The sequence below is a fragment of the Colobus angolensis genome, unplaced genomic scaffold, assembly GCF_000951035.1.
Source record: "Colobus angolensis palliatus isolate OR3802 unplaced genomic scaffold, Cang.pa_1.0 Scaffold23, whole genome shotgun sequence".
Taxonomy (NCBI): domain Eukaryota; kingdom Metazoa; phylum Chordata; class Mammalia; order Primates; family Cercopithecidae; genus Colobus; species Colobus angolensis.
The window spans coordinates 5,988,195-6,011,564 of NW_012115488.1; the positions used below are offsets into that span (position 1 = coordinate 5,988,195).

Genomic DNA, 23,370 nt, shown 5'->3' on the forward strand with positions numbered 1-23,370 from the left:
TTGGTGACATATGTGAAAATGGCTAGTAAGTCAGTATTTTTTTTTTTTCTTTCAGTTTCTGTCTTTTTTCTGTCACATACAGATACAGTGCATGGCCAAAGTGATTCTCAAATGGTGAAACAAATGATTATTATTTGGGATGTTTGTCAAATTCACAGAGATTCTGAAGTGTGGCCTTGAAAGCTGCACATCTAGCAAACTCTTACAGGAATTTATAGGGATTCTGATGCAAGTGAACCATGGCCTACACTTTTGAGAAACAGTAGACTACATTGATAGACTTCTATCTGCCATCTGCACCAAAGAGATACAGATTAGGATGTATTCAAAGAGACTTAACACTAGGTCAATTAAGATACTGGAAATACAGAACAAAATGAGTTACATTTTCAATGTCCTCAGCTGACATAAGGGCCACTGAGAAGAAGTGACCACGGGGACAGTTTTGACTAGTTTCTAATGTAGTTTCAGGAGATAGTGAATGCTGTCACCGCACTGGCTAACCATTTGGCAGGGATTTTGTAGAAGGGATTAAAGCATTGAATTTGGTGACTGAGTTCTCTACAATCCGAGATTCTAGAATCCTCAAGTCCTGTTCCTCTCAGCCCCCCATCCCCCAGCTTTCAATAATACGACTTGCCTTAGATATTAAATAAAAGACCTTTAAAGAGAGGTAAACTTCTTCTGGCAAAATGTGATAGTGATAGTTCTGGCCTAAAAAATAGGAGCATGCCAAACACAAACGAATTTCTGTTCCCTTTAGGGTATAAAAATTCTCTTAGTTATGACCAGAAATACTCAGCCAATGACTAATAGAAACTTATGTTTTGAGTGGAATTGTGCTAAAATTTTATGCATCCCTTTGCTTTGATACTGCTTTTTTCAAATCCAGGTTCCCATCCTGAAATTGCTGACCGAGCTTTCATTTATTTTCATACCATTTTTCCTCTGTCTAGCACGTACTGAAAAAGCTTCTGGCTATAACAGAACTGCTTCAACAAAAACAAAACCAGTATACAAAAACCAATGATGTCAGGTAGCAGCCTTCGCCCCAGTGTTCTGCATGGATTCATCATGCCCAACGTGGTAATTCACTTCAGTATAATGTCTCCTTTGCTCTTGCCAAAAAATAGCACACTTTTCCACATTCCAATGATGTGTGAGCTATGCAAACAAAATCCAAGATTCTGCTGGTGCATAACTATGCCAGCAACCTTGTAAGCTATCTGTGCAGGATATTTGCACTATTTCCACATGGAATCAATCTTTAACAACCTCTGAGCCTTGGTGTACAGATCACCTTTCACAAAACAAAATGCTATGACTGTATCTTGGAACTCTGAAAATATATTTTCAGTATACCCAGTTGCCAAAGTCTTGCTGTCTCTTAGAGAAAGAACTATGAAATCAACTGACAAACACATTCTCTTATTGACAATTGTGTATAACTGGATTGCAGACTGTTCTTACTGTAACTACTTCCTGATTAGGAATATGACCATTTGACTGTTCAATGATTATTTGTATTTACAGTTTCCAGAGTTTGTCATTATAATAGGAACAATCTTTGCTGTATACTTTTAAAAAATACTGTGCTATTTCTCTTGCTGGAACTGTTGAAAGAAAATATATAGAATGATCTATTGCTCATCAGCTTTATTTTTTAAACATACTACTTATTTTGTTGAAATTGTCAAAGACTGTATTTAGATCTCATAATGCTTTGTTAAATGTTTACAACAGTAAATAGTTTGAATTCAGTAAATATTATTGGTTGTTGTATTGATCAATGCATGTTACCCCTTCATTTTATAGACTACCAGTTTCTTTTAACTAGAATGTTTTTGTTAAAAGTTATTTGTTCATTATTTGTGCTACCCTACCCCTTTGATTATGCAGACAAACCTCATCAGCTGCCTAACTTATCCATCTTTGAACTTCTGACTACTTGTTGTATCTGCTGGACATTTAGTTCAACTGTATAGTTTTATTTACTTCTCTATGTGTATTTTTGTGAAGTATTCACAAAGGTTAAGTTAAAATAAAACCAAGGGATATCTTGCATAATTGATTACTTCTGTCTAAATAGAGCTAAGCATTTAATTTGTTTATTTTCTTCCTCCTTCAGGGGCAGTTTAAACCTTAGCACCAGAGCAAGGCCCAGGGAGAAGCTGAAGCTTTAGATCAGTATTTTTGCTAATGGCCTCTTTTGAAAAGGATTCTATATATGCAACAATTCCTTCCGTCTCATAATTGTGCAGGGCAGGTATGACATATGGAACATATGTGGCAGAATGACATTGGTAATCAAAGTGGGTGAGACAGGAACCCAAGGAGGTGTTCTTACAGTAAGGAAAGGCCTAGATTCCAAGGGCAACACTTTATGCTGTTCCTCTAATGTATAAAATACAGGAAAAAATAAAATGCTAAAGGTTTAAAAGATGTCTGCTTAATAGTTTCAAGCTACAAAAGGCAATTGTTTCTATGGGGGCTGCTAACTTCTGTGGCTTCATTCACAGTTTAACACTGATACCAAAAATCTCAACATGTCCCGTGCTCCTTTTCCTTGAAATCAACTCAATTCATTCCATTCTCTCCTTTCCTGGCTCTTTTATTAAATTACTCTCCTTTCCATCCCTTCTGTTTGTTTTATAGCTGGACTTGGACCAACATAGTATCCCCGGTGGTCTCCTTCCTTAGTTACATGATAGAAGACAGGGAGGATATGGACTAGTCAAGATATTTTGCTATGCACTTTGGTTCCCACTAATCACGCTTCAATCTTTAGCCATACTAACCTGTCATTCCTCAGTCTGAAATCCTTCTCCCTTTTATTTAAAATCACAAACCTGACTCATCCTGCTTCTTATATTTTAACATAATTTGTCTCTCAAGTTGAAATGGAAACTTGTTACTTACCTTTGTAGGCCCTGTAGTAACTAGCTTGTCAGTGTTGAAATAAAATCTCTCACACTTTAACTTTTTTAATGGGGCTGGGTGGGAAAATTTTCAGTGATAAAGTGTGGACCTTGCTCTGATGCCAAAGTTTGGCGATCTGAAAGGGAAAATGAGAAAAACTGTGAACATCTTGTAATTCTGTCTAGAGCCTAGCAGCAATGTACTTAACTAGGACCACGATGGAGGATTTATAACTTTTGGCTTCTTCCACTCTGCTTTTGTAAAATCTCACGTCATGAATTTTATTCCCTTGACTCCAGAATGAGGGAAAAACAAAACAAAAAACAAAACAAAACAAAACACCCCACAAAACTCAAGCCTACAGTTTAAAGAATTGTTAGAGAGATGAATATGCACACAGTAAGCATTGCCTTAAAGTAGATGTAATTATAATGGTACTTACCTTTCTGGAAAGTACAGCCTGGGATGTACTGAGACTGAGGAGGTGTGTGTATCTGTGCAATTTAATTAGATTTAGGACACTTGAATTACTCGGAATTCCTTCAAGCCAGTTTTCCTGAAAAAAAATCTGGCTTGATATACAGACATCCACAGTTCGGTTCCAATTATAATAATAGTTAACAATTACTGAATACTTAGTGTATGCAGGTACTGTTCTAATTAATCCTATAAAGAGTGGGCATTATTATTTTCCCCATTTTCAGTGTGGGAAACTGGCACTTAGAGATTTAATAACTTACCAAGGTCACATAGTGAAATAGAGGCAGCCATGATTCACATCTAAGTAATTTGTTGTAATAGTCTGTGCTTTTATATTTTTAAATTGACTCATTTCAATTTGAATTACATTTCTCGAACATATTTAGTCTGCACAATTCCTAGTAACTGTTATAATCTACTTACACGGATTCACTTATAGGTGATCTAATAGGTTAATTAAAGGCTGTGGTGACGTGTGCCTGTAGTCCCAATTACTCAGGAAACACTAGCGCCTAGGAGTTTGAGACAGCCTGGGCAACATAGCAAGACCCTACATCAAAACACAATTTAAAAACCATAACCGAATATACAAATTGCTTCTGCCTACTTATCTCTACTAGCCTACGGAGTTTGATGTAGACAGCTATTCAAAATCATATTTTTTTTTTTTTTAAAAACTCATTTGGAAATGTTTTCGGGTAAGTAAAGAAAACCAATAATATTCATTACCCAGACAACTGGCTTTCAGTACCATGTAATAGTTGAAATACCTTCTGCAGTTTAATAGTAATGGACAAATAGCTAAATGTATCAGGATGGCATTCAAAAAGCCATTTATGAAGGTTTCTAGAGGGCAAAACACATTCCTTAACACTTTTAAAGCTGGCTACTAAGTTTTGGTTTTTGTGGTGCCTTTTTCTTAAAAAAGCATAGGTTTGCCTATTATATTTTGCTTAAAAAATTAGGCAAGTAAGTTGCAACTTTAATTTGATATTAGTCATAATGGAGTAAGAATATTCAAAACAGGTGCTATTCTAGCTCTTTTGAAGATGGTTTATTTTACATAAAGTTACTGTGAAAGGGAAAGAAAGTAATAGAAAAGTTTTAATATATTTTGTTTTCACATTACACTTTTTAAATAAAGTTAAACGCTTGATATGCTTCCTACTTCTCTTGATTAGTTAGCATTGAGAAATCAACTTCAAATGGTTAGAGTGATTCTACCAGGTCGTCGTCAGTCCATTCTTCCTAAGAAGGAAAAAAAGTGTGGTAAGGATAACACTGAAGCATAACCAGTATTGTTTACCTCTTACCTCCCTTTAGGAAAATGTTCTCCTCCTTTTACCCATGTGGATTACAAAAGATAAACCAGGAAATTTTGTAATAGTTCACTGTTAGTAATGTTGGCATGGTCTCACCAGACTCCTCCAATGAGGAATAAAGGTTACAACTGTGACCTTTTGCCTCTGATTATTCACTTATCTGACTTGACAGAAAATTTGTTTTTAAAAGGGGGTAAGGGAAAAATCCTTGGAGAATAAAAAATAAAGCAAAAATGTAGTATGTATGCATATTATTTCTGCTTTCTATGAACACAAGAAGGATTCTTCATCAAGTAAAGACAGAAGAGAGAAAAATCCCTTTAATAATGGACAACAGTACTGTACGTAAGGAAGTATGCAAAAAATGAAAAAACCCACAACTCTATAATGCTTGTACTCTTGGAGAACAAATCTTAATAGTATAATCACACCAGAATGTGTAACAAAAATGACTTAGAGTTAATCTTTGGAGTAAAACATACCTCCTCATGTTTGGATTTCTTTGAGACATAATCATCATCTTCATAGCCTTTCCTCTTCTTCCTATAATTAAGCAACTATCAATAAGCAATCTAATACCAGCCACAGAAACTATAAAATGTAAAATAAACTAGCAAGGCTATGTGCAATATCATGTATCTACTGAAAAACACAGGCCTGGATAAATGGAAAAAGATGAAGAGTTATGGGTAGGGAAAATGATACTTTTAAAATCAATCTTTAAATTAAATGCAATTCTAATTAAAACCCCAATAAAATTTTTCATGGAATTTGTCAAGTCTAACACTGATCTAGGAAGAAGTGTGAAAAAATGGAGAATATAAAAAAGAACAATGTTGGAAGACCTTGTCCCAGTTATCTTCAAAGCACACTACAAAAGCTATGGTAATTAAAAGTGAGATATTAAATCAATGATCAGACTAGATTAAGCAAAGTAATGACTATGCAGAAGTACAAATTTAATGTGTGATAAAAAGTGTTTCAAGTAACTAGGAAAAACATGAAATAAAAAATGAGCTGGGACCTGCCGGGCACAGGGGCTCACAAATTGTAATCCCAGCTCTTTAGGAGGCCGAGGCAGCAGATCGCCTGAGCCCAGGAATTTGAGACCAGCCTGAGCAATGTGGCAAAACCTTGTCTCTACAAAAAAAAATAAAAAAATTAGCCAACGTGGTTGAGCACCTGTAGTCCCAGCTGCTCGAGAGGCTGAGGTGGGAAGATCACTTGAGCCCAGACAGCAGAGGGTGCAGTGAGCAAAGATCGAGCCACTGCACTCCACCTGGATGACACAGACTTTTTCTCAAAAAAGTAGGGGTATGGGAGCTGGGGCAAAAATTAGTATTTGGAAAAAAGTTGTGAAAAACAATAGAATATATCATATATAATCAAGTACAATCAGCCTTCTGTATCCTGTGGTTTCCACATCTGTGGACTCAACCAATTGCGGATTGAAAATAAGGAAAAAAATTCTATCTGTACTGAACATGTACAGACTTTTGTCATTATTCCCTCAAGAATACAGTATAGTAACTACATAGCATTTACATTGTATTTAGGTATAAGAGATGATTTAAAGTATATGGGAGGATGTATATAGGTTATATGCAAATACACCATTTTGTATTAGGGCATCTGTAGATTTTGGTTATCAGCAGAAAGTCCTGAAACCAATCCCCCATAGATACTGAAGGATGACTGTATATAGAATCTATAAAGCACTACAAACCACAAAAATGTGGCCAGGCACGGTGGCTCACACCTGTAATTCCAGCACTTCGGGAGGCTGAGGTGGGCAGGGGTCAGGAGCTTGAGACCATCCTTGGCTAACACGGTGAAATCCCATCTCTACTAAAAATACAAAAAATAAAACTAGCTGGACGTGGTGGCATGCACCTGTCATCCCAGCTACTTGGAAGGCTGAGGCAGGAGAATTGCTTGAACCCGGGAGGCAGAGGTTGCAGTGAGATAACGCCACTGCACTCAGGCCTGGGTGACACAGCAAGACTCCATCTCAAAAAAAAAAAAAAAAACCAGAAAATTGGACAAGGGGAATAAGCAACACAATAGAAATATAAGTGACTGTTAAACGTGGAAACTTCAATGCCCCATAATCAAGAAAATGCAAATTAAAATACCAATGTGATACTTTTCCACTCAGACTAGCTAAAGCTAAGCATTGATAATTACACGTTGTACCATATGTATGAAAGATGTAAAGAAGAAAATGTGACTTATTTCATAAATACACACATGGATATACGTGCAGAGAAAAGGCTGGCAAAGGTAAACAACTGCTAAGTAACTTCTGAGGTCATGACAAATTTGGGTTTTGATCAAAGGGGACTTTGGTTTCACTTGTATTGACTGACAATGACAAAACAGTTTTTGTGTCATGAAAAATAAAGGTAAAATAATTTTGAAGATCAAGGAAAACAAATATTTAGTCCTAAAGTAGCACTACTCATGGTAGTGAGTACCAGGGCTGGTCCATGAACAGTTTGCAGTGAGTTAAGTATAGGAATTGTGTTTGGAAGTTGTTTTTCTTTCTTTTTTTTTTTGGAGACAGAGTCTCACTCTGTTGCCCAGGCTGGAGTGCAATGGCATGATCTCGGCTCACTGTGACCCCTCCGGGGTTCAAGCAGTTCTCCCTGACTCAGTCTCCCGAGCAGCTGGAATTACAGGCACCTAATTATACGTCCAGCTAATTATTGTATTTTTAGTAGAGACGGTGTTTCGCCATGTTGGCCACGCTGGTCTCGAACTCCCGACCTCAGGTGATCTGCCTGCCTCAGCCTCCCAAAGTGCTGGGATTACAGGCATAAGCCACTGTGCCCAGCCCTAGAAATTTTTAATAGCAATCTGATATAATTTTATGACTGTTGAATCTAATACAACTTGAGCTTATGTTTTTGTCTTCACTTTTCTAGTAATTCATTTTTTATTGAATTTTACAACAGTATACATCTAGTGAATTTTGAAGCACCCCTCAAGTACTCATAGATATTCAGAATTTGCTTGGCCCACCCAGTACAAGGCAGATGGCAATCTGGAATAAAATGTAAGCTATGGTAGTTGGGAATTCTGGATTATGGTCCATTCAGTTACTTAGCTAGAAAAGGTAGGATTAATAGTTCAGTGGTCTAATCCAGGGGTGGATAAACTTTAAAGAGACAGTAAATATTTTAGGCCTTTTAAGGCCCTATAATCAGTTTCTGTTTCAACTACCTAACTTTTCTGCTGTATCATGAAAATAGCCATAGGTGATACATAAACGAATGGGTGTGCTACATTCCAAGAAACTGTTCTAAAAACAGCTAATGGGCTGGATAGGCCTGGTAGGTCACAGTTTGCCAACCCCTGGTCTAATCCCATTTCAAAATCAATGCAAAAAGAACATTAATCAGTGCTGCAATACTTTTATTCATTAAAGCCAACATTACTTCTCTGTAACCACTCTGAAAAATTCCTGTTACCACTGAAACCCGGGAGTGAATGAAATCCACCAATTTCAAATTCTGTGCTAAATCATGCTTTGTCATTATAGCTCTAACTATAATAAAACAACCTCATATTCTGCACACTTCCTAACTCCCTAGATATTTCCCGACTACAACTGTATAGGTAAGGAATTTGAGTCATGTGTATTTGACATAAGGGCCTTGGAATGCTGTTCTGGCTTTTCATAGGTGTCCAGCAGCACATATTCACCAATTACAGAAATAATACCTCAATACATCTTAAATATAAAATGCCACAGATAACTCCCATTAAATTTTAACAAATACGGTATAACTTTAAGTAACAAAATGCATCCCACAGGAAATAGAAAATGACAGTTTAATTAATCCTAGTACCTATCCAAATTCCCAACTGCTTAAACACCTAAAAGAGAAAGTTTAAGTGGATCTTTCAATTTGCAAAGCATGCATTGCCAATTTTATGGTGATTTCCACATTCAGCTTACATATCAATTAAGAGACATTAAAGGTGTTATGTCTAGCTACAAGAAGAAATTAAACAGCCTATTTTCCTACTGGCTTTATCGTCAATATAAAATTTGTCACTGAAAGCAAGTATGCCAACTTTCCCTACTCTAGCTAACAGAAGTCTGGAACAGCATATTTGTTCCTCAGACCAAGTATCACAACTTCAGAGAGATCAAAGATTAAAAGGACAAGAAAAGGTAAAAGGATTCTTTAGGAAGACCCTGACCCCTGAAATCCCATGAGAAGTAACAGAACAGAACGGCCTGCAAGCCAAAGAACTTATGAATCACAGCAGGATCAGAACTGCACAGTGATTGCCGAACTATTAACTTAATCTCATTAGAAATGTCCATTCAATAAAGAAAATCTGATTTAATGGATCAGTCAGCTTTCCTCAAATGAGCAAACACCAATAAAATGATTTACGAACCAGTTGGACTGGGTAACAATTATGTCTATTGATAAACACTGTCACATCAACTTACGTGATTACATTAAGTGCAAGCTCAGCAGAATGACATCGCTCCAACTTCTGTTTCAGAACAGCAACTTCTTCAGATCTGGGTGGTTCATACTTTTTTACTAAGTTTCTCATGCCTATGTGGATACAAAAAAGAATTTAAACTGAATAAGCAAACCTTCTCATAGTAGCGGAGCTGGTTACTTTTCCATTTTGTTATAGGAAACAACAAAACACCCTGCAAATGACATGGTTATTATTCTCAGGATTTGCATCATTCTGCATTTCATTCTACATTAAAATCCAATAAGCACTGTATGTTTACTTGAAGTAATTATGGCTCTCTGCTGTTTAGCCCATATCGTATATAACATAAAGCACACTGTAAAATCTAGTATTTTTTGCAAATCCTACTGGGGGCACTTCTTGTTCAGTTTTAAGACTTAAAAAAAAAAATCCCTAAATGATTTAGTGAACATGTTTTGTTCTCTATCACCAACCATCTTTGTAATATTCTATTCCATAGATAGTGGGCCAACAGTATACTTCCTGTTTACAAAGGAAACTGTTATTACACAACATGCAATAAAGGGAGGATGCTTAGTAAAAATTTAATAATCCTTTGCTTTAACAAAAAGCAGACCCTATACAAAAATGTCCACACTTCAGGTTAAAAGTAAACTACTATATCAGTAACTTTATAATTGCAAAAGCATCCTCTAGCTGATCTTGTTATTCAAGTATAATAAACCAAAGAATACAAATTTCAACATTAGGGGAATAATGAGAGATCCAATGAGCTTATTATTACTATTAGCCAGCCCTGTGATCCAAATGACTACACTACTGACCTATTTCATAATGCAAACAAAACAGTATTTTTAATTGAATTAATACTTGTAACTCAACACCCTTAGGACAGTATCTGTGTTCCAAAAATTACCAATATCTTAGTAGCATTAAACTTCTGAGTGTTTCATAAAGAGCTGTTTTTATTTCATTTTAAAATAAGTGGAGCAAAACAAAGGTATTGAGAAGAAATCAGTAATAAAACTAAGCTATGAAATGAGTACCCTGGAATAAGATCCCCTTTACCTACTAAGTTCTACGATCCTAACAGCTACAGTCAAATCACAATTAGCTTCTAAAGTGAACCCCCTAGTGGTATAACTAAAGACCTACAGTTTATAATTCATAAACCACAGCCATCATTCTCCAAGAAGGAAGCCCTCAGGATCACTTCAAGCAGAGAATCAAGAAATCATAGAGATGCCCTGAAGCATCTTAAATTTTAAAACACAAAATATGTAAAATGTATACCCATTTACTGTCATCGAAGATCAAGATTTCAATCTTGTATTTTACTGGTTTAACATTTAATTACATTACAAATTTAATTAACAAGAACAATTTACACAAGAAGGTTTGGAAACAAACATGATTGACTTTTTTTTTTTTGAGACGGAGTCTGACTCTGTCACCCAGGCTGGAGTGCAGGGGCGCAATCTCCGCTCACTGCAAGCTCTGCTCCCTGGGTTCATGCCATTCTCCTGCCTCAGCCTCCCGAGTAGCTGGGATTACAGGTGCTCACTACCATGCCCGGCTAATTTTTTTGTATTTTTAGTAGAGATGGGGTTTCACAGTGTTCACCAGGATGGTCTCGATCTTCTGACCTCGTGATCTGCCCGCCTCGGCCTCCCAAAGTGCTGGGATTACAGGCGTGAGCCACCGCGCCCGGCCACGATTGACTTTTAACCCCAAAGAGTAGCTTAGCAGCCATGACCAAGTGTGCCATGGGCAAGAATGAGGAATGAAGAATGCTGGTTAATTCAGCCAATAAGTAAGAGATTCTACTCAACTCTTAGGACAGCGTTTCTCAACACCAGCACTCATAACGTTTTGGACTGGATAAGTCTTGGTTATTCAGAGCTGTATTATTTTCCCAACCTTGCTATCAAAATTAATCACAAACGTGATGGCTTAAAACAACAGAAATCTATTATCTAATAGTTCTAGAGCCCAGAAGTCTGAAATCTGCTTCACTGCGCCAAAATTAAGGTGCTGGAAGGGCCACACTCTCTCTGGAGGCTCCAGGGATAAATCCATTCCTTGCCTGTTCCAGCTTCCAGTGGCTGTCAGCTTCCTTTGGCTTGCAACCACATCACTCCAATTTTCAAGGCAAGCATCTTTAAATCTTTCTCTGCTGTCTTAACCGTGCCTTCTCTGAGTGTGTCAAATCTCCTTCTACCTTTCTCTTAAAAAAATAATTTATCTACAAAATAGAAGTTACAAATTTAAAAATTATCCTTATTTCCCATTACATCTTTTTCAGTGCCTAGTATGTTTCTTTATTCTTTAAAAAGATCCTGTTGTCAATCTCTAAATCCTTTCTAAACCGGACTCTATTTTCACTCTTTGCGTAAGTTCTATAGATATGAACACTACTTCCCTCTATGTACCTTCTATTTGTTCTAGACCAATGTGTCTTTCATGCTTCCATAATACAGTAATTCAGTGAAAAGAAATCTAAACAAAAATCTATGTTATATTTCTAGTTAAACACCAAGATATTTATTTAGAAAGGAGCTTTGTATTGGAAGAACATTTTGTAAAGTGTTCTCATTTACTTACTTTTCATTATATCTAGTAACTGTGACAGGCAAGTTCTGTTCTCTCTCAGCATCAGACTCTCTGATAAATAACTGGTAAAGAAAAGAAAAAAAATGTAATCTATTGAAAACATACAGCACATTGAGAAAACATGACATCATAAATTATTTTCTTCCATCCTCATCAAAGGCAATTAAAAATTTTTTTAATTTATGAATATATAATCTATAACTCTTATGTTTTAAGGATTTATTAGCACTTACATTAAAAGATGTTTACTGTTTAAGTTTAGTGACATCCAAGTACAACCTTTCAGAGACAAAAGAGTATGAAAGTAACAGTAACAGTCAGTACTTATAACATTTATATCTTTTAATATAGAAGCCCAATGAGTCTAACCTTACTTTACAGATGAGGAATCTGAGTTACAGGGATGAATAAGTCATGATCTTGTAACTTGCCCAAAGTAATAAAGCTAGGAAGCAGCAAAACTGGAATCTGGCACTAGTAAGGATTCTCTGTTCCCTTAATATGAAAGCCATTTTACCTATAGTTGCACTTTTGAGAAGTAACAAACATTCAAACCAGCCACCTAATGCTTTATAAATCTATTACATCTTATTTGCATCAAGTCCAAATCAAAGGTGTTAAACTTCTTTATCAATGTGATATAAAATCCAAATTACCTGTTTTTCTCAGAGCTACTGACAGTATGAAAATATAATTTCTATATTTAAATTTTTAGTTACTCTGAAGTTTTACATACCTGAACTTGACCTATAATTGATAAAAGCTCAAATGAACAGATTCTCAAAGTATTAAACAGTTTTTCAAACACAAATGCAAAAAAATTATTTTTCTCTTGGGTGTAATAGTTACAAAAATAGAAAGCAATGCTTTAAGAACTCTTGTGTCTTTATCCAGATTTAAATTTTATTATAAAGTTTTGATAACTGTTTGACATTACATCATCATCTATTGTGGGAATAAACTTTGGATCTGAAAATCAAGAAATCTCCTGACAACTAATCCATTTCCACTTACTAGTAATTCAAAATAACTAGTTTTTTCCTTTCCCTTTCCTAACTGAAATTACTCCCATTTTTGTCATCTTCCTTTATTTTTACTCTTCATTTCCTTTTGATTTCTTAAGCATAAGGATCATAGGTTTGGTGCTAAGAGTTGGCTGACTACTCATTATCTCTGTGAAGTTAGCAACTCTTAACCTCAGTTTTGAATTTGAATTTTAATATTGTGGTATTTTAATAAAATCCACAGGCAAATAAGAATACCTAAAGTAGCAGATGAGAAATAAAGCTCTAAATCTACAAGAGAAGAAAACCCAGAAATAACGGTAATAATCCTATGATTAATAATCTGAGGCATTATCCAGACTCTGACAACAGCACAGGGGCTTTCCCTTTTGAAATCAGCAATAAATGTAAACCCCATTTCCACGTATCTCAAAAATTTGCCTCAAAAATCAGCTGTCAGTTAAAAATGTTTGGAAAGCATTTCCCTAAGTGGGGGGCGGGGAAGGCCCAATGTCTAGTCTCTGGGAATGTTACAAAGGCCTATTAAATTTGCACGGAGCCAAAGGTATCACAATTTCAATTTTGCCTGCCTGGAATTATACTGAACTAAACTTATAAGATGAAATAAACTCATCTGGACCTTAGGATGCTTCATCCCACTCTATGTAACTAAAATCTCATCACTGAAGAATTTATATATGCACTATATACAATGCTTCAAGATTAATCAGACTTTTGGTTATTTGAACTGTGGAAAAGAGGACTTTTGTTCCCTTACAGAATGAAGTCCGCAGGCCAGGTATGGTGGTGTGCACCTGTCACCCCAGCACTTTGGGAGGCCTAGGCAGGAGATTACTTGAGTCTAGGAGTGACTGAGATGAGCCTAGGCAATATAGGGAAACCCCAACTCTACAAAAAAACAAAAAGATTAGCCAGGATGTGGTGGTGTGTGCCTGTGGTCCCAGCTACTCAGCGAGCTGAAGTAGGAGGATCGCTTGAGGCTGGGAGGTTGAGGCTGCAGTGAGCTATGACTGTGCCACTGCATTCCAGCCTGGGTGAGAGTGAGATGCTGTCCAAAAAAAAAAAAAACAAATAACCAACCAACCCCCCCAAAATTAATGGAAGTCCACATCTTAACTCCATATACATCAATAATTTACATGACTGTCTTTCCTAACGCAGAGATTTATCTTATTCATTTTCATATTCCTAAAGTGTAGTACAGTGCATAGTAGTACACAGAAGGTATTTAATAGATGTTTGCTTAGTAAATAAGTGGAGATTTAAATCACTTTGGGATTAAATATATACATTTACATACAGTTAGTGAGCTGTGTTTGCAGAGAAGAGGCATATCATAAAATATAAACCTACAATCCTTTATCCTAGATGCAGATGTGTTGTGAAATTCTTAAGTATTCATGTCTTAGAAAAGTTATCTGGTGCATATATTATGAAATGTGAAATACCTAAGTGATGTCTGTAATCAGGAATATTAAGATTCCTGCAAGGGAACACAAATATTCCTATTAAGTGAAATAAAAACTAAATACAATCTGCTCTATCTGCTGCCACCTTATCAGTAGATCCTGAAATTATGGATAAGGGATTATAATCATGTAAAATAGTTTTAATTAACTTTAGGAAGTTTTATCATCTTTCTTCCTCAGCTATTTCTAAAAATGAAATCAAGCAGAATCTCAAAGGTCATAAATTGAGAAACTTAATACAGAACTAAAAATGTCTAATTGGCTGCTAGCTTGCGCTTCAGTTAGTTAACAATATTTAACTTCCACGTGTCATACATGCTCTACAGAAGGGGAATAAAGATAAAACAAGGCAGACATATTTGCTGCACTCAAGTTGCTCACCAGTTCACAGGACCTTCTAAATTTGTCATATACTGATAGCTGTATCAGTCTTTCAAGGATCACCTGGTTTACTCCTACTTTAATCCTAAATGTATCCTCCTCTTAGTTCAACAGTACTTTTCATGATGTTTAAAGATTTCCTTAAAAGGCAATTTCATTTCTTCTTTTCACCAACCATCCCAGCCACAAGGAATATTAAAGATTATAGTCAGAAATGATTCTATGAATAAATAAACTCAGTGACTGAATTTGACCTAAAAGACTAATTAATACCTTTCCATAGTAATTCCAGCCCTGGAGGCACTAGATAAAATGGCAGTCAGGGCAATTTGGGAAGGTGTGTATAAAAGGTAGGCATCCGTCAATGCAATTCTATTAAGAAAGTCATCAGCTGTTTTCCTCAAAATCTCTGGATTCTCCAATATGGGATAGCGAGTCTAGAAAGAAAGTTTGCAAATGTTACCATTTCTGAGGGTTTAAATGGAGTATAACAACAGTTTAAAATTACACAACTCATATTAAGAAATATGTGCTATAACATATCTAAAGTTCCTAGCACAGTACTTGACAGTGTCCTCAATTTACATTAATCCCTTCTCGGTCCTTTTCCACCTGAGTAGGAAGGGGAAGGAAGGGAAGCTCTTAGAGATTCCACTGAGTCTAAAGTAGGGCCAAGAAATACATATTCCCAGGTAAATGCTTCTCTCAGGCAACCCAGGTGATTCAAATGTAAGGCCACATTTAGGAATACACCTTATTTTTATATGAAATTCCTTCTACTTAAAATTTACTTTCAGGAAGAAGTAAATAAAAGTGAATCTCAATTTGATTAGAATACACTAGACTTCAAATTCCCACAGAAAAAGTTTTAGAATATGCCCAAGAGATGTGGAAGACCTCCTATTTCCTGACAATTCTTCATACCCTATAAAATAAACCATAAATCTGAAGTCCTCAGATATCCATGTTTGACACCTAAAGCAGTAGGAAAGCTTTTCTGCACTCTGAAATATTTAAGAGTCAATTGTACAAAAATGTCTCACCTGTGATATGAGAAATTAAGACCCACTACTCTGATCACAATGCTTCCCTTTCTAATATATTTACTCATTTACTTCACAGCTGTTCTTCCTCCTCTGAACCTTTGCTCACTTATCCCTCTACTTGCTCCCACTCACCAGTGTCCTCTGGTCCTCATTTCTCTCCTGAATTCCCTGCCCCGATACGCTGCCAACAAATTTCTGGCAAAACCAGAAGTTGAACAGTGGCTGAATCCAACAAACTTCGCTTTGCAACTATACCAAGATTTCTGAGTACTGCCAGAGAAAACAATTCGAGCAGAAGTCTGGAAATGTTACTGTAAACTCATGTTCATTGACCTCAGCAAGGCTCTTAAACACTGTCAAGCAACCACAGTATTTCCACAGTTTACTTTCCCATTTTTCAGTGACTGCATAAATATTTTCCATTTGTCTTAACGTCTTTGATAATTCTCAGAAACTCCATCACTCTCAGAAAACTATTTCTTACCAAAGAAAGGCGCTATTTCCTGCCAACACCAAATCCTGAGGCATAACAGTATCCTAAGCCCATAATTTCCCCTTTTCCACTGTTAAGAGAAAGAGCTATTATTCCTTCTAAGGCCAGTTCTTCTCCCTTGCTTCCAAATTCCATGCCAACCCCTTCCACCTTACTCCAAACAGACTATTTTGTATTTCATCTTTCTCTCACTACTAGCTCTTTACATCAGTATTTAAATGTGCATCGGTCTCTTCCATTAAACAAAAAACAACAAAAAAAAGTATCACCCAGTCAGAAACTTGGGGGTTCTTCCTCTGTCCTCATCTCTATCTATAATCATTCCTCATGTTCCATTGATTCTACCTAACTACAGGCTGAGCATAAATCCAAAAAATTCAAAATCCGAAATACTCCAAAATCTGAAACTTTCTGAGCACTGACATGACACTCAGGAAATTCTCACTGGAGCATTTCAGATTTTGGATTTGGGATGCTCAACCAGTAAGCACAATGCAAATATTGCAAAATCGAAAAAAAAAAAAAAAAAGTGAAATCCCAAATACTTTTGGCTCGAAAATTTTTAGGTAAGGGATACTTATCCTGTATCTTTGAAGCCCAGGAAGCACTTTCTGTATCCACAACCTTCATACAAGTGAAGACCACCACCATCTTTAGCTTGGACTCCTTTAACAGTACCCCATTATTCACTTAATCTATTCTAATCCATTCTCCACGTTATGCCTGACATATACAGATGCGCAGTAAATACCTGATCCATAAGATTGCTAACATGATCTTTTAAAACTGCAAATCTAATCATGCCACTCTCTAAATTTAAACCTTTCACTGGCTTCTCTTTGCTCTATTCAAAATCTGTAGCATTGTCTCCACAGTCTAGACTCTGCCTTCCACTCTGGCAGCAGCTGTCTGTGATCTCTTCCCCCTGCATTGCTATGCTCTGTTCAGGTTGTTCAGCACAGAATAGTTTCTTGAATTTGAACTTTTCACCAGGGAAGTCTCTGATTGGAATGTTCTTCTCTCTCCTATTCCTACTCTGAATTGTACTTTAAATGATACGTTCTCAGAATGTTTTCCTTACCTCTTAGTCTGTTATCTCCCTCTAAAATATATTTTCCCCTCTGTATCACTGAGCACAATGGATATATGATTGTCTAAAACCTTTCGACTGCAAGGTTCACAAAAGTTGAGACTGTTCCTGTCCTGTTTCTGGTTACATCTTCAAGCACAAAGTTTGGCACACAGAAGATACCCAAATTGAGCCACTGATCTAATATGAATGAACCAGTTCCTGATTTGTTTGATTCGACTCTGACTATCCAACTTCTCTTTTAGAGCCAAACAAAACAACTTAAAAGTTGCTTCTGTCAATGTTTGTTTACTTATATTATTGATGCCTACATAGGGACTCAAGTTCACAAACCTCTAAAAATATAAGTCACTTAGCAATCTTCTAGTTTAAGAATTTTTTATGGTTTAAATCAGGCCCAGATCCATGACAATATAATTCAAAGTTAGAAGAGGTATCTTAAGCCTCCATAATAAGCACCGTTCTGAACTCTCAATCGTCTTCATTACATCCCTGGACGTAATAAAGATCACTTAAATGAGAAACTCCGTAAGTCCCACCCAACCATCTGAGTTAACAATTTCTCCCGATGACTGATGATGCCCACTGAAGTTTAAACACAACTGCCCTATATGACGAGGCCAGACCCACAGGTCGTATCCATGCTCTAACAACGAGGATGACTATGAGTTTTAAAATTTTGGATCCTTTTTGTTAAAGAATAGGAAAGGAGAATGTAGTATTAGTTTATTTTACATCAAGTTTACCTTTAAGTCGATGAGGAAGCCCTCAAATGGTCTGTAAGGATTGTGGACAATAAGGTGGAAATTAAGTTGCTGTATAAGAAGTAGTTCATATTCCAGTATCTGTTCAAGTGCCTTCTCCTGTCCAAGAGGACTCTCCCGAAGGTTTCCAACAAACTGAGGACTAGATACATTGAATTCATCTACTTTGCAGGCCAAAAATGCACAAGTGAGCCTAGAGGAAAAAATAAGGAGGCAGGGGGTGGGGTTGGGGTGGGGCAGAAGAACATGCATATACTTTGAGAAGTATCTAAATATTTTATTTCTAAAAGTATATTCTATAATTGCCTAATATTCAAAAGTGACTGCTAGACATTGCAAGAATTTTTTTTGAAAGATAGTTCCTGTTCACACTTCATTAAGAGACATAAGACAAACTATAAAATTAGGTCAAACCAATATTGCCATGGCATTCAAACATCACTGACTCAATGACAGTGTTATGTAGTACAACCTAAATATCTGGAAAAATAAATTAACTGAAGAATAAGAGCACTTTGTATAACGTAGATGGAATAGTTAAAAATAAAGCATATATGTACCATATAAGTATGGGAAGAAAAGTAGGTTAAAGGAACATTGTGGAAGGCCATCGGTGGAAGTCTCTAAGGGCAATTGAATAAGAGACTATTATTTAAGGGACAAATGTGTGAAATTCACCTGGCCAATTCATGCTGCTCAGTATGAGAAAACAGTAAGAAAGCTACTGCAAAAATCAAGGTTGGCAGTGAGATCAAGGGCCTAATCTTGACTGGTGGAAATGGGAATCAAAAAGAGAAAACAGGTATAATGTCATTGAAAGCAAGCTCTTTGATGAGTCTCATACTAATTTCATCTTTAATGATAGACACAGTGCTCAGCAGAGAGCAGCAACAACAGACCTTTGTTCAACAGAAATGAGTATGAAGCTACAGGATCCGTACACTGACTGGATGTGGGAAGGGCCACTACAAATGATTCTCAGTCTGAACAACTGGAAGAACAAAGGTGTCAAATAGAAAGAGATGTTAGAGAAGTAGCTAATCTGAGAAAAAATTTGAATCTGGACAAGATGAAGTTCAGATGCCATCAGAATTACCGAAGTACAGGTAAATAGAGATCTTAAGTTCTGAATTAAAAAACAAAACAAAAAAAAACCAGAATTCAAGTCTAAATTACCCTCTCTCTCTCACACAACTCTCTCCTCCCAAAAAAAACTCAAAAAGAGTATAAAGGTATTATTAAATGAAAACAATATATTAGACAGACATACTCACATTATTATCCTGGGGTGATATTCCATTACTGAGTTATTAAGATAAAAACGTTTGAAATACATACAAGCTGTACCCTAAGAGTTAAAAAAAATATATCATCAGGATCTACTCACAAATGTTAAATGTTAAATTGTGTGAAACAGAACTTATTTATGGAAAGGTTTCTTTGTAGAGATTACCCAGAAACATACTAATACTCATTAATTCTTCTTTAATCAAAATAAATTGTGATGAATTACTACAGAAATGCCATAGCCAAAAGATCCTTTCCCATCCTTTGCTTGTCTATCCCCAGCCTACCCTGGCTAATCCTTCCTATGGTCACTGGATTTAAAAATACGTGAGTGTGTATGTTTTAGAAGTCAGAGTATCAAAAATGTCCTGAATTAGATAAATTCAGGAAGAAAAATACAAATGTTCACAGATTAACCAATCTTATAAAAATAATGACAAAAAAACATGAGCAAGGCAATAAGCCTTCTCTCTAAAGCCACTACATATTTGTGATATTGCTATGTATCCATTCCCATGATCTGTGATCACTGCTGCCAACTGAATGGCAGAAGCAGCACTACCATTTACTGAATGCATACCAAGTGCCAGACTCTGTGATAAGCACAAAACTATCATCATGTTTTAATCCTTACAACAGCTTGGTGAAATATTACTATCTCTGCAGAGAAGGAAACTGAGTATCAATGAGGTTAACTGACTTATCTAGGTCACACAGCCAATAAGGAACAGGAATGAATTCAAGTAAGACCTGCCTGTATTTTTAACCATTATATCATTTGGCTGGAATCAATGAAATAACCACTAATCTATTTTATGATAGAAAAAAGAATATTTCCTTTTAAGTATTTTAAAAGTTTAGTTTTGTCATTATGTAAAAAAATTATTCACCAATGATAAACATGTTATTTAAAAATAAATTCCATAAAGAAGTTCATTAAAGGATTTTTTTCTTCATTTGATAAGATCACTTAAATTTACTGCCTCAGTTTAGTTCTTTTGTAAGAATAAGCCAAATCTGAAGACACAAACTAATCAAGTATACCTAAAATTCTCTCTGAATCTTTGATATCTCAGATGAAAAAGAAATTATAAACTCTATGGACTTAATATTTTCAACATACTTCAAATTTTTTTCAACTATAAAAATGGAGATAATTTCCTAGAAGATTATTCTCTACTCGGTTGTAAGCTAGTGACACTGTATAACTTTAAAATTTAACAGACTTTTACTTAAGATACACTTCTATATTTGTTCTTTACAACAAACCTGTGAGAGAATAATATAAAGTCATTTTAAACACCCTCCCACTCTAGCTTTTTTATCTTTCTGCTTTTTAATCTCAGCTACCTATTTCTCCTCACGGTTGCCCACCCCAGCAAAAAACAAACAGGTCCTCAGAACCATACATCTGAAACAATAAGACAGTCTTTTTTAACCAAAGATAAAACTCCAGCTTCTACTAATCAAGGCTTAAAAAAATCTTATGGTATCAGTTTCAGCTGGGGCATATGATTACCAATTATGAAAGAATGCATTACTTCAAACATTTATTGGGTGTCACAGAGTTGGAAAAGCAAGTAGTCTATGTTCTAGTCCCAGTTCTATGGCTCACTAGTTGAGAACTTAGAGGAAAGTAATTTATTTTGTTTCTTTCTTTGTAATATTACCTGACCTCAAATTTTTTTCTGACCACAAAATGAGACTTGAAATACTTTTGAAGATATGATACAGCAATTCATGAGTTAAGGCCTGAATTGAAAAAGATATAATGTGCCAAAAACTAATTAATTGTAACTAATGTGAATTTTTAAGACTAGAGTGGACAGGGAATTTAGAAGAGGTCAAATTTCACAAGTCAACTAAAGGACCTTATATTTCATCACTACTGTAACTTACCACAACAGACCTTGGCATTGCTGGCTTAAACACCGAGCAGAATTCCAATAACCTTTTCTCATAGTATTTGCAGAGTGTCATTTCTTCATGAGGCTCAAGAAAGACTGGATCATTCGGAAGAACCTTTAGATCAACAATTACAACACAAGTTCAATGAATTCAATGAATTAAACAATTGTAAAACATTTTTCTCTATCCAGATTAAATTTAGTTTATATCTCCAACGAAGGGGAATATATCAAGCCTCGTTTTCTTTATAGATTCGCTACTCATTACACAAAATAGCTGTAGGAAAATAATAAACTAAAACTGTACCATCATTTCATAACTTTTCGGAATGTCAGCTAGACCTTTGCTTCATTATATAAACAATCACGATAGGCTGTGTGCATATGCTCACAGCTGTGATATCATTATTTACAAATTTAAAAGTAGATGGACTTTTTACAAATATGATTGGAAAGCTTCCAACATCCGTTTCTCGGTCAGTCATTACGACGCAAGTTGTAAAAAAACAGCAAATGTTTCAATAAATTTCTGTTATTTTAAGCTACCCAGTCTGTGGTGATTTTTTTAAGGCAGCCCTTAGGAAACTAATTCAGGTGCTAAAATCAGTGATGTGAATTAAAGGTAGAAAGTAAAGTAACTCAGTATCAGTAATTTGGAGGCATTGAACACTTGCTGGAGCGGAGCTTGTAAGAAAGATTAAACCAGTCCTAGAGCTGTAACAGAAGGGACTTGGCTAGCGGGCCATAGTCCAAACCATCCTCAGTCACTTGGTTTGTATTCCGTCTCAGGTCTCCCGCCCTCATCCAACCCATTCACCACGAGGTTGCTAGAGCACGGAAATCTCATAAGGTTAGTTTCCCATTTTAAATATTTCAAAGGTTCCTCATCCTTTCAATGGAAATTTCAAACGCCTCACTTCCACTTACAAACAAGTTCCCTTCCTACCCTCCCCAGCCATTCCTGCACAGGTACTCACATTTGGCCACATACGACCACAAACACCTCCACGCATCAACCCTGTAACTTCTGACCTCCCTCCCACTCCGCACGGTAGTTCCGACTGCCTGGAACGTCCTTTCCCCATTTTCTCCGCATTGGCTACTGGGAAAAACCTTCCCCAACATTACCGCTTGAAAAGTGAACCGCTCTTGCCACGCACTACCTTAGCACACTACCTACTCTCTTCTTCACCACGTTACAAAGACTGGTTACTTGCCTGCCATTCGACTACGGGATGGCGTTGTTCGTCTTTGTACCCACGGAACCTCGCAAGGTGCTCGCTTATTTTAATAGATAAACGTACTCCGCGCCCCAGAAGCAGAGAAATGAGGGAGTGAGATTGTCCTAGGAGCCAGAAGAGCTCCCGCAGCTGCTCAGAATTTAGTGACCAAGCAACTGGGCAACCGTCGGGAAAACCTCACCTTCCCGTTGGCCACCGCTTTGCATCTGAATTTGCGGTTGGCGTCGGCCCGCAGTCTTGCCAGCTGCTCCTCACTGGAGAAAGTCCAGTGCCGCTTCTGGCTACTGTTGTGGTACATTGTGGAATCGTGAGCAGGTCCAAACAGCCTGCAGAAGACAACCCAAACGCAGCACTGCCGTGGCGTAAAGCAGCCGTTAACCGCACCAAAGATCTCACCGAAGGCTAGCGCGTTCGGCCAGCCGGCGCGGGCGCGCTGACGTCACGATTATGTGTCCAGCGCGTACGCAGTCGCATTTCCGGAGCGGACTAGGAAGAGACCGTATCCTGGGTTCGTCGGGGCGCCCTCTGAGACTAGGGTGGGCGGAGCCTACGGAACGCTCCTCCTGGTGAGCCTGGGACATAGCTCCGCCCCTTCCAGGCAAGATTTAAAGGAGAAGCCCGCCAGGAGTATTCAAAAGAGGCATAAACTGAGGGTGTGGGGTAGGCTGATGTAAATTCACAGGGCGTAATCAGAAATTAGGAAAGGACTTGGTAGGGTGTTCATTTTTAAATGGAGGCCTTACTGAAGTTGACATTTGTGAAAAGGCTTTTTCGAGTTGAAATAGTAGGTTGATCAATCATGCAGGGAGATCATGGGGCCCAGAAAGAATAGATAAGATCTTCAGGCAGAAGCATTCCTA

The 23,370-nt window shown here is 36.8% G+C and overlaps 2 protein-coding genes across 7 annotated transcripts in view; one reads left to right on the forward strand and one right to left on the reverse strand.

The window, feature by feature from the left end:
* RASA1 (RAS p21 protein activator (GTPase activating protein) 1) overlaps positions 1–2,071 on the forward strand; it is a 130,398-nt gene extending 128,327 nt beyond the window's left edge. For 3 of the 5 annotated variants that reach the window (XM_011944242.1, XM_011944240.1, XM_011944239.1), the window contains one exon: positions 957–2,064. In XM_011944242.1, coding sequence (XP_011799632.1) covers positions 957–1,040 — 84 coding nt within the window. In that variant the 3' untranslated portion in view covers positions 1,041–2,064. Of the gene's footprint in view, positions 1–956 lie in introns of all 5 variants that reach the window. The other 2 variants (XM_011944238.1, XM_011944241.1) reach the window with 1 other exon arrangement.
* A 2,358-nt stretch (positions 2,072–4,429) lies between these two features.
* CCNH (cyclin H) lies at positions 4,430–23,048 on the reverse strand. 2 transcript variants are annotated; one of them, XM_011944233.1, is made up of 9 exons: positions 22,692–23,048; positions 21,262–21,384; positions 19,350–19,423; positions 18,058–18,268; positions 14,956–15,119; positions 11,799–11,869; positions 9,193–9,304; positions 5,204–5,264; positions 4,430–4,647 (listed from the first exon to the last, which is right to left on the reverse strand). In XM_011944233.1, the coding sequence occupies exons 1-9, from the start codon at positions 22,806–22,808 to the stop codon at positions 4,609–4,611; spliced, it is 972 nt and encodes a 323-aa protein (XP_011799623.1). In that variant the 5' UTR covers positions 22,809–23,048; the 3' UTR covers positions 4,430–4,608. The 2 variants fall into 2 exon arrangements, with proteins under 2 accessions (XP_011799623.1, XP_011799624.1); XM_011944234.1 differs by having other exon boundaries at positions 22,450–22,985.
* Between the last annotated feature and the right edge of the window lie 322 nt (positions 23,049–23,370).

Coding starts and splice junctions, on each gene's coding strand:
- CCNH (XM_011944233.1), bottom strand. CDS start 22,808: ATGTACCACAACAGTAGCCAGAAGCGGCACTGGACTTTCTCCAGTGAG. Junction 11,870..14,955: donor GCTGGAATTACTATGGAAAG/GTATTAATTAGT, acceptor TTTCTTTACCAG/TTATTTATCAGAGAGTCTGA. Junction 9,305..11,798: donor GTTACTAGATATAATGAAAA/GTAAGTAAATGA, acceptor GTATCCACATAG/GCATGAGAAACTTAGTAAAA.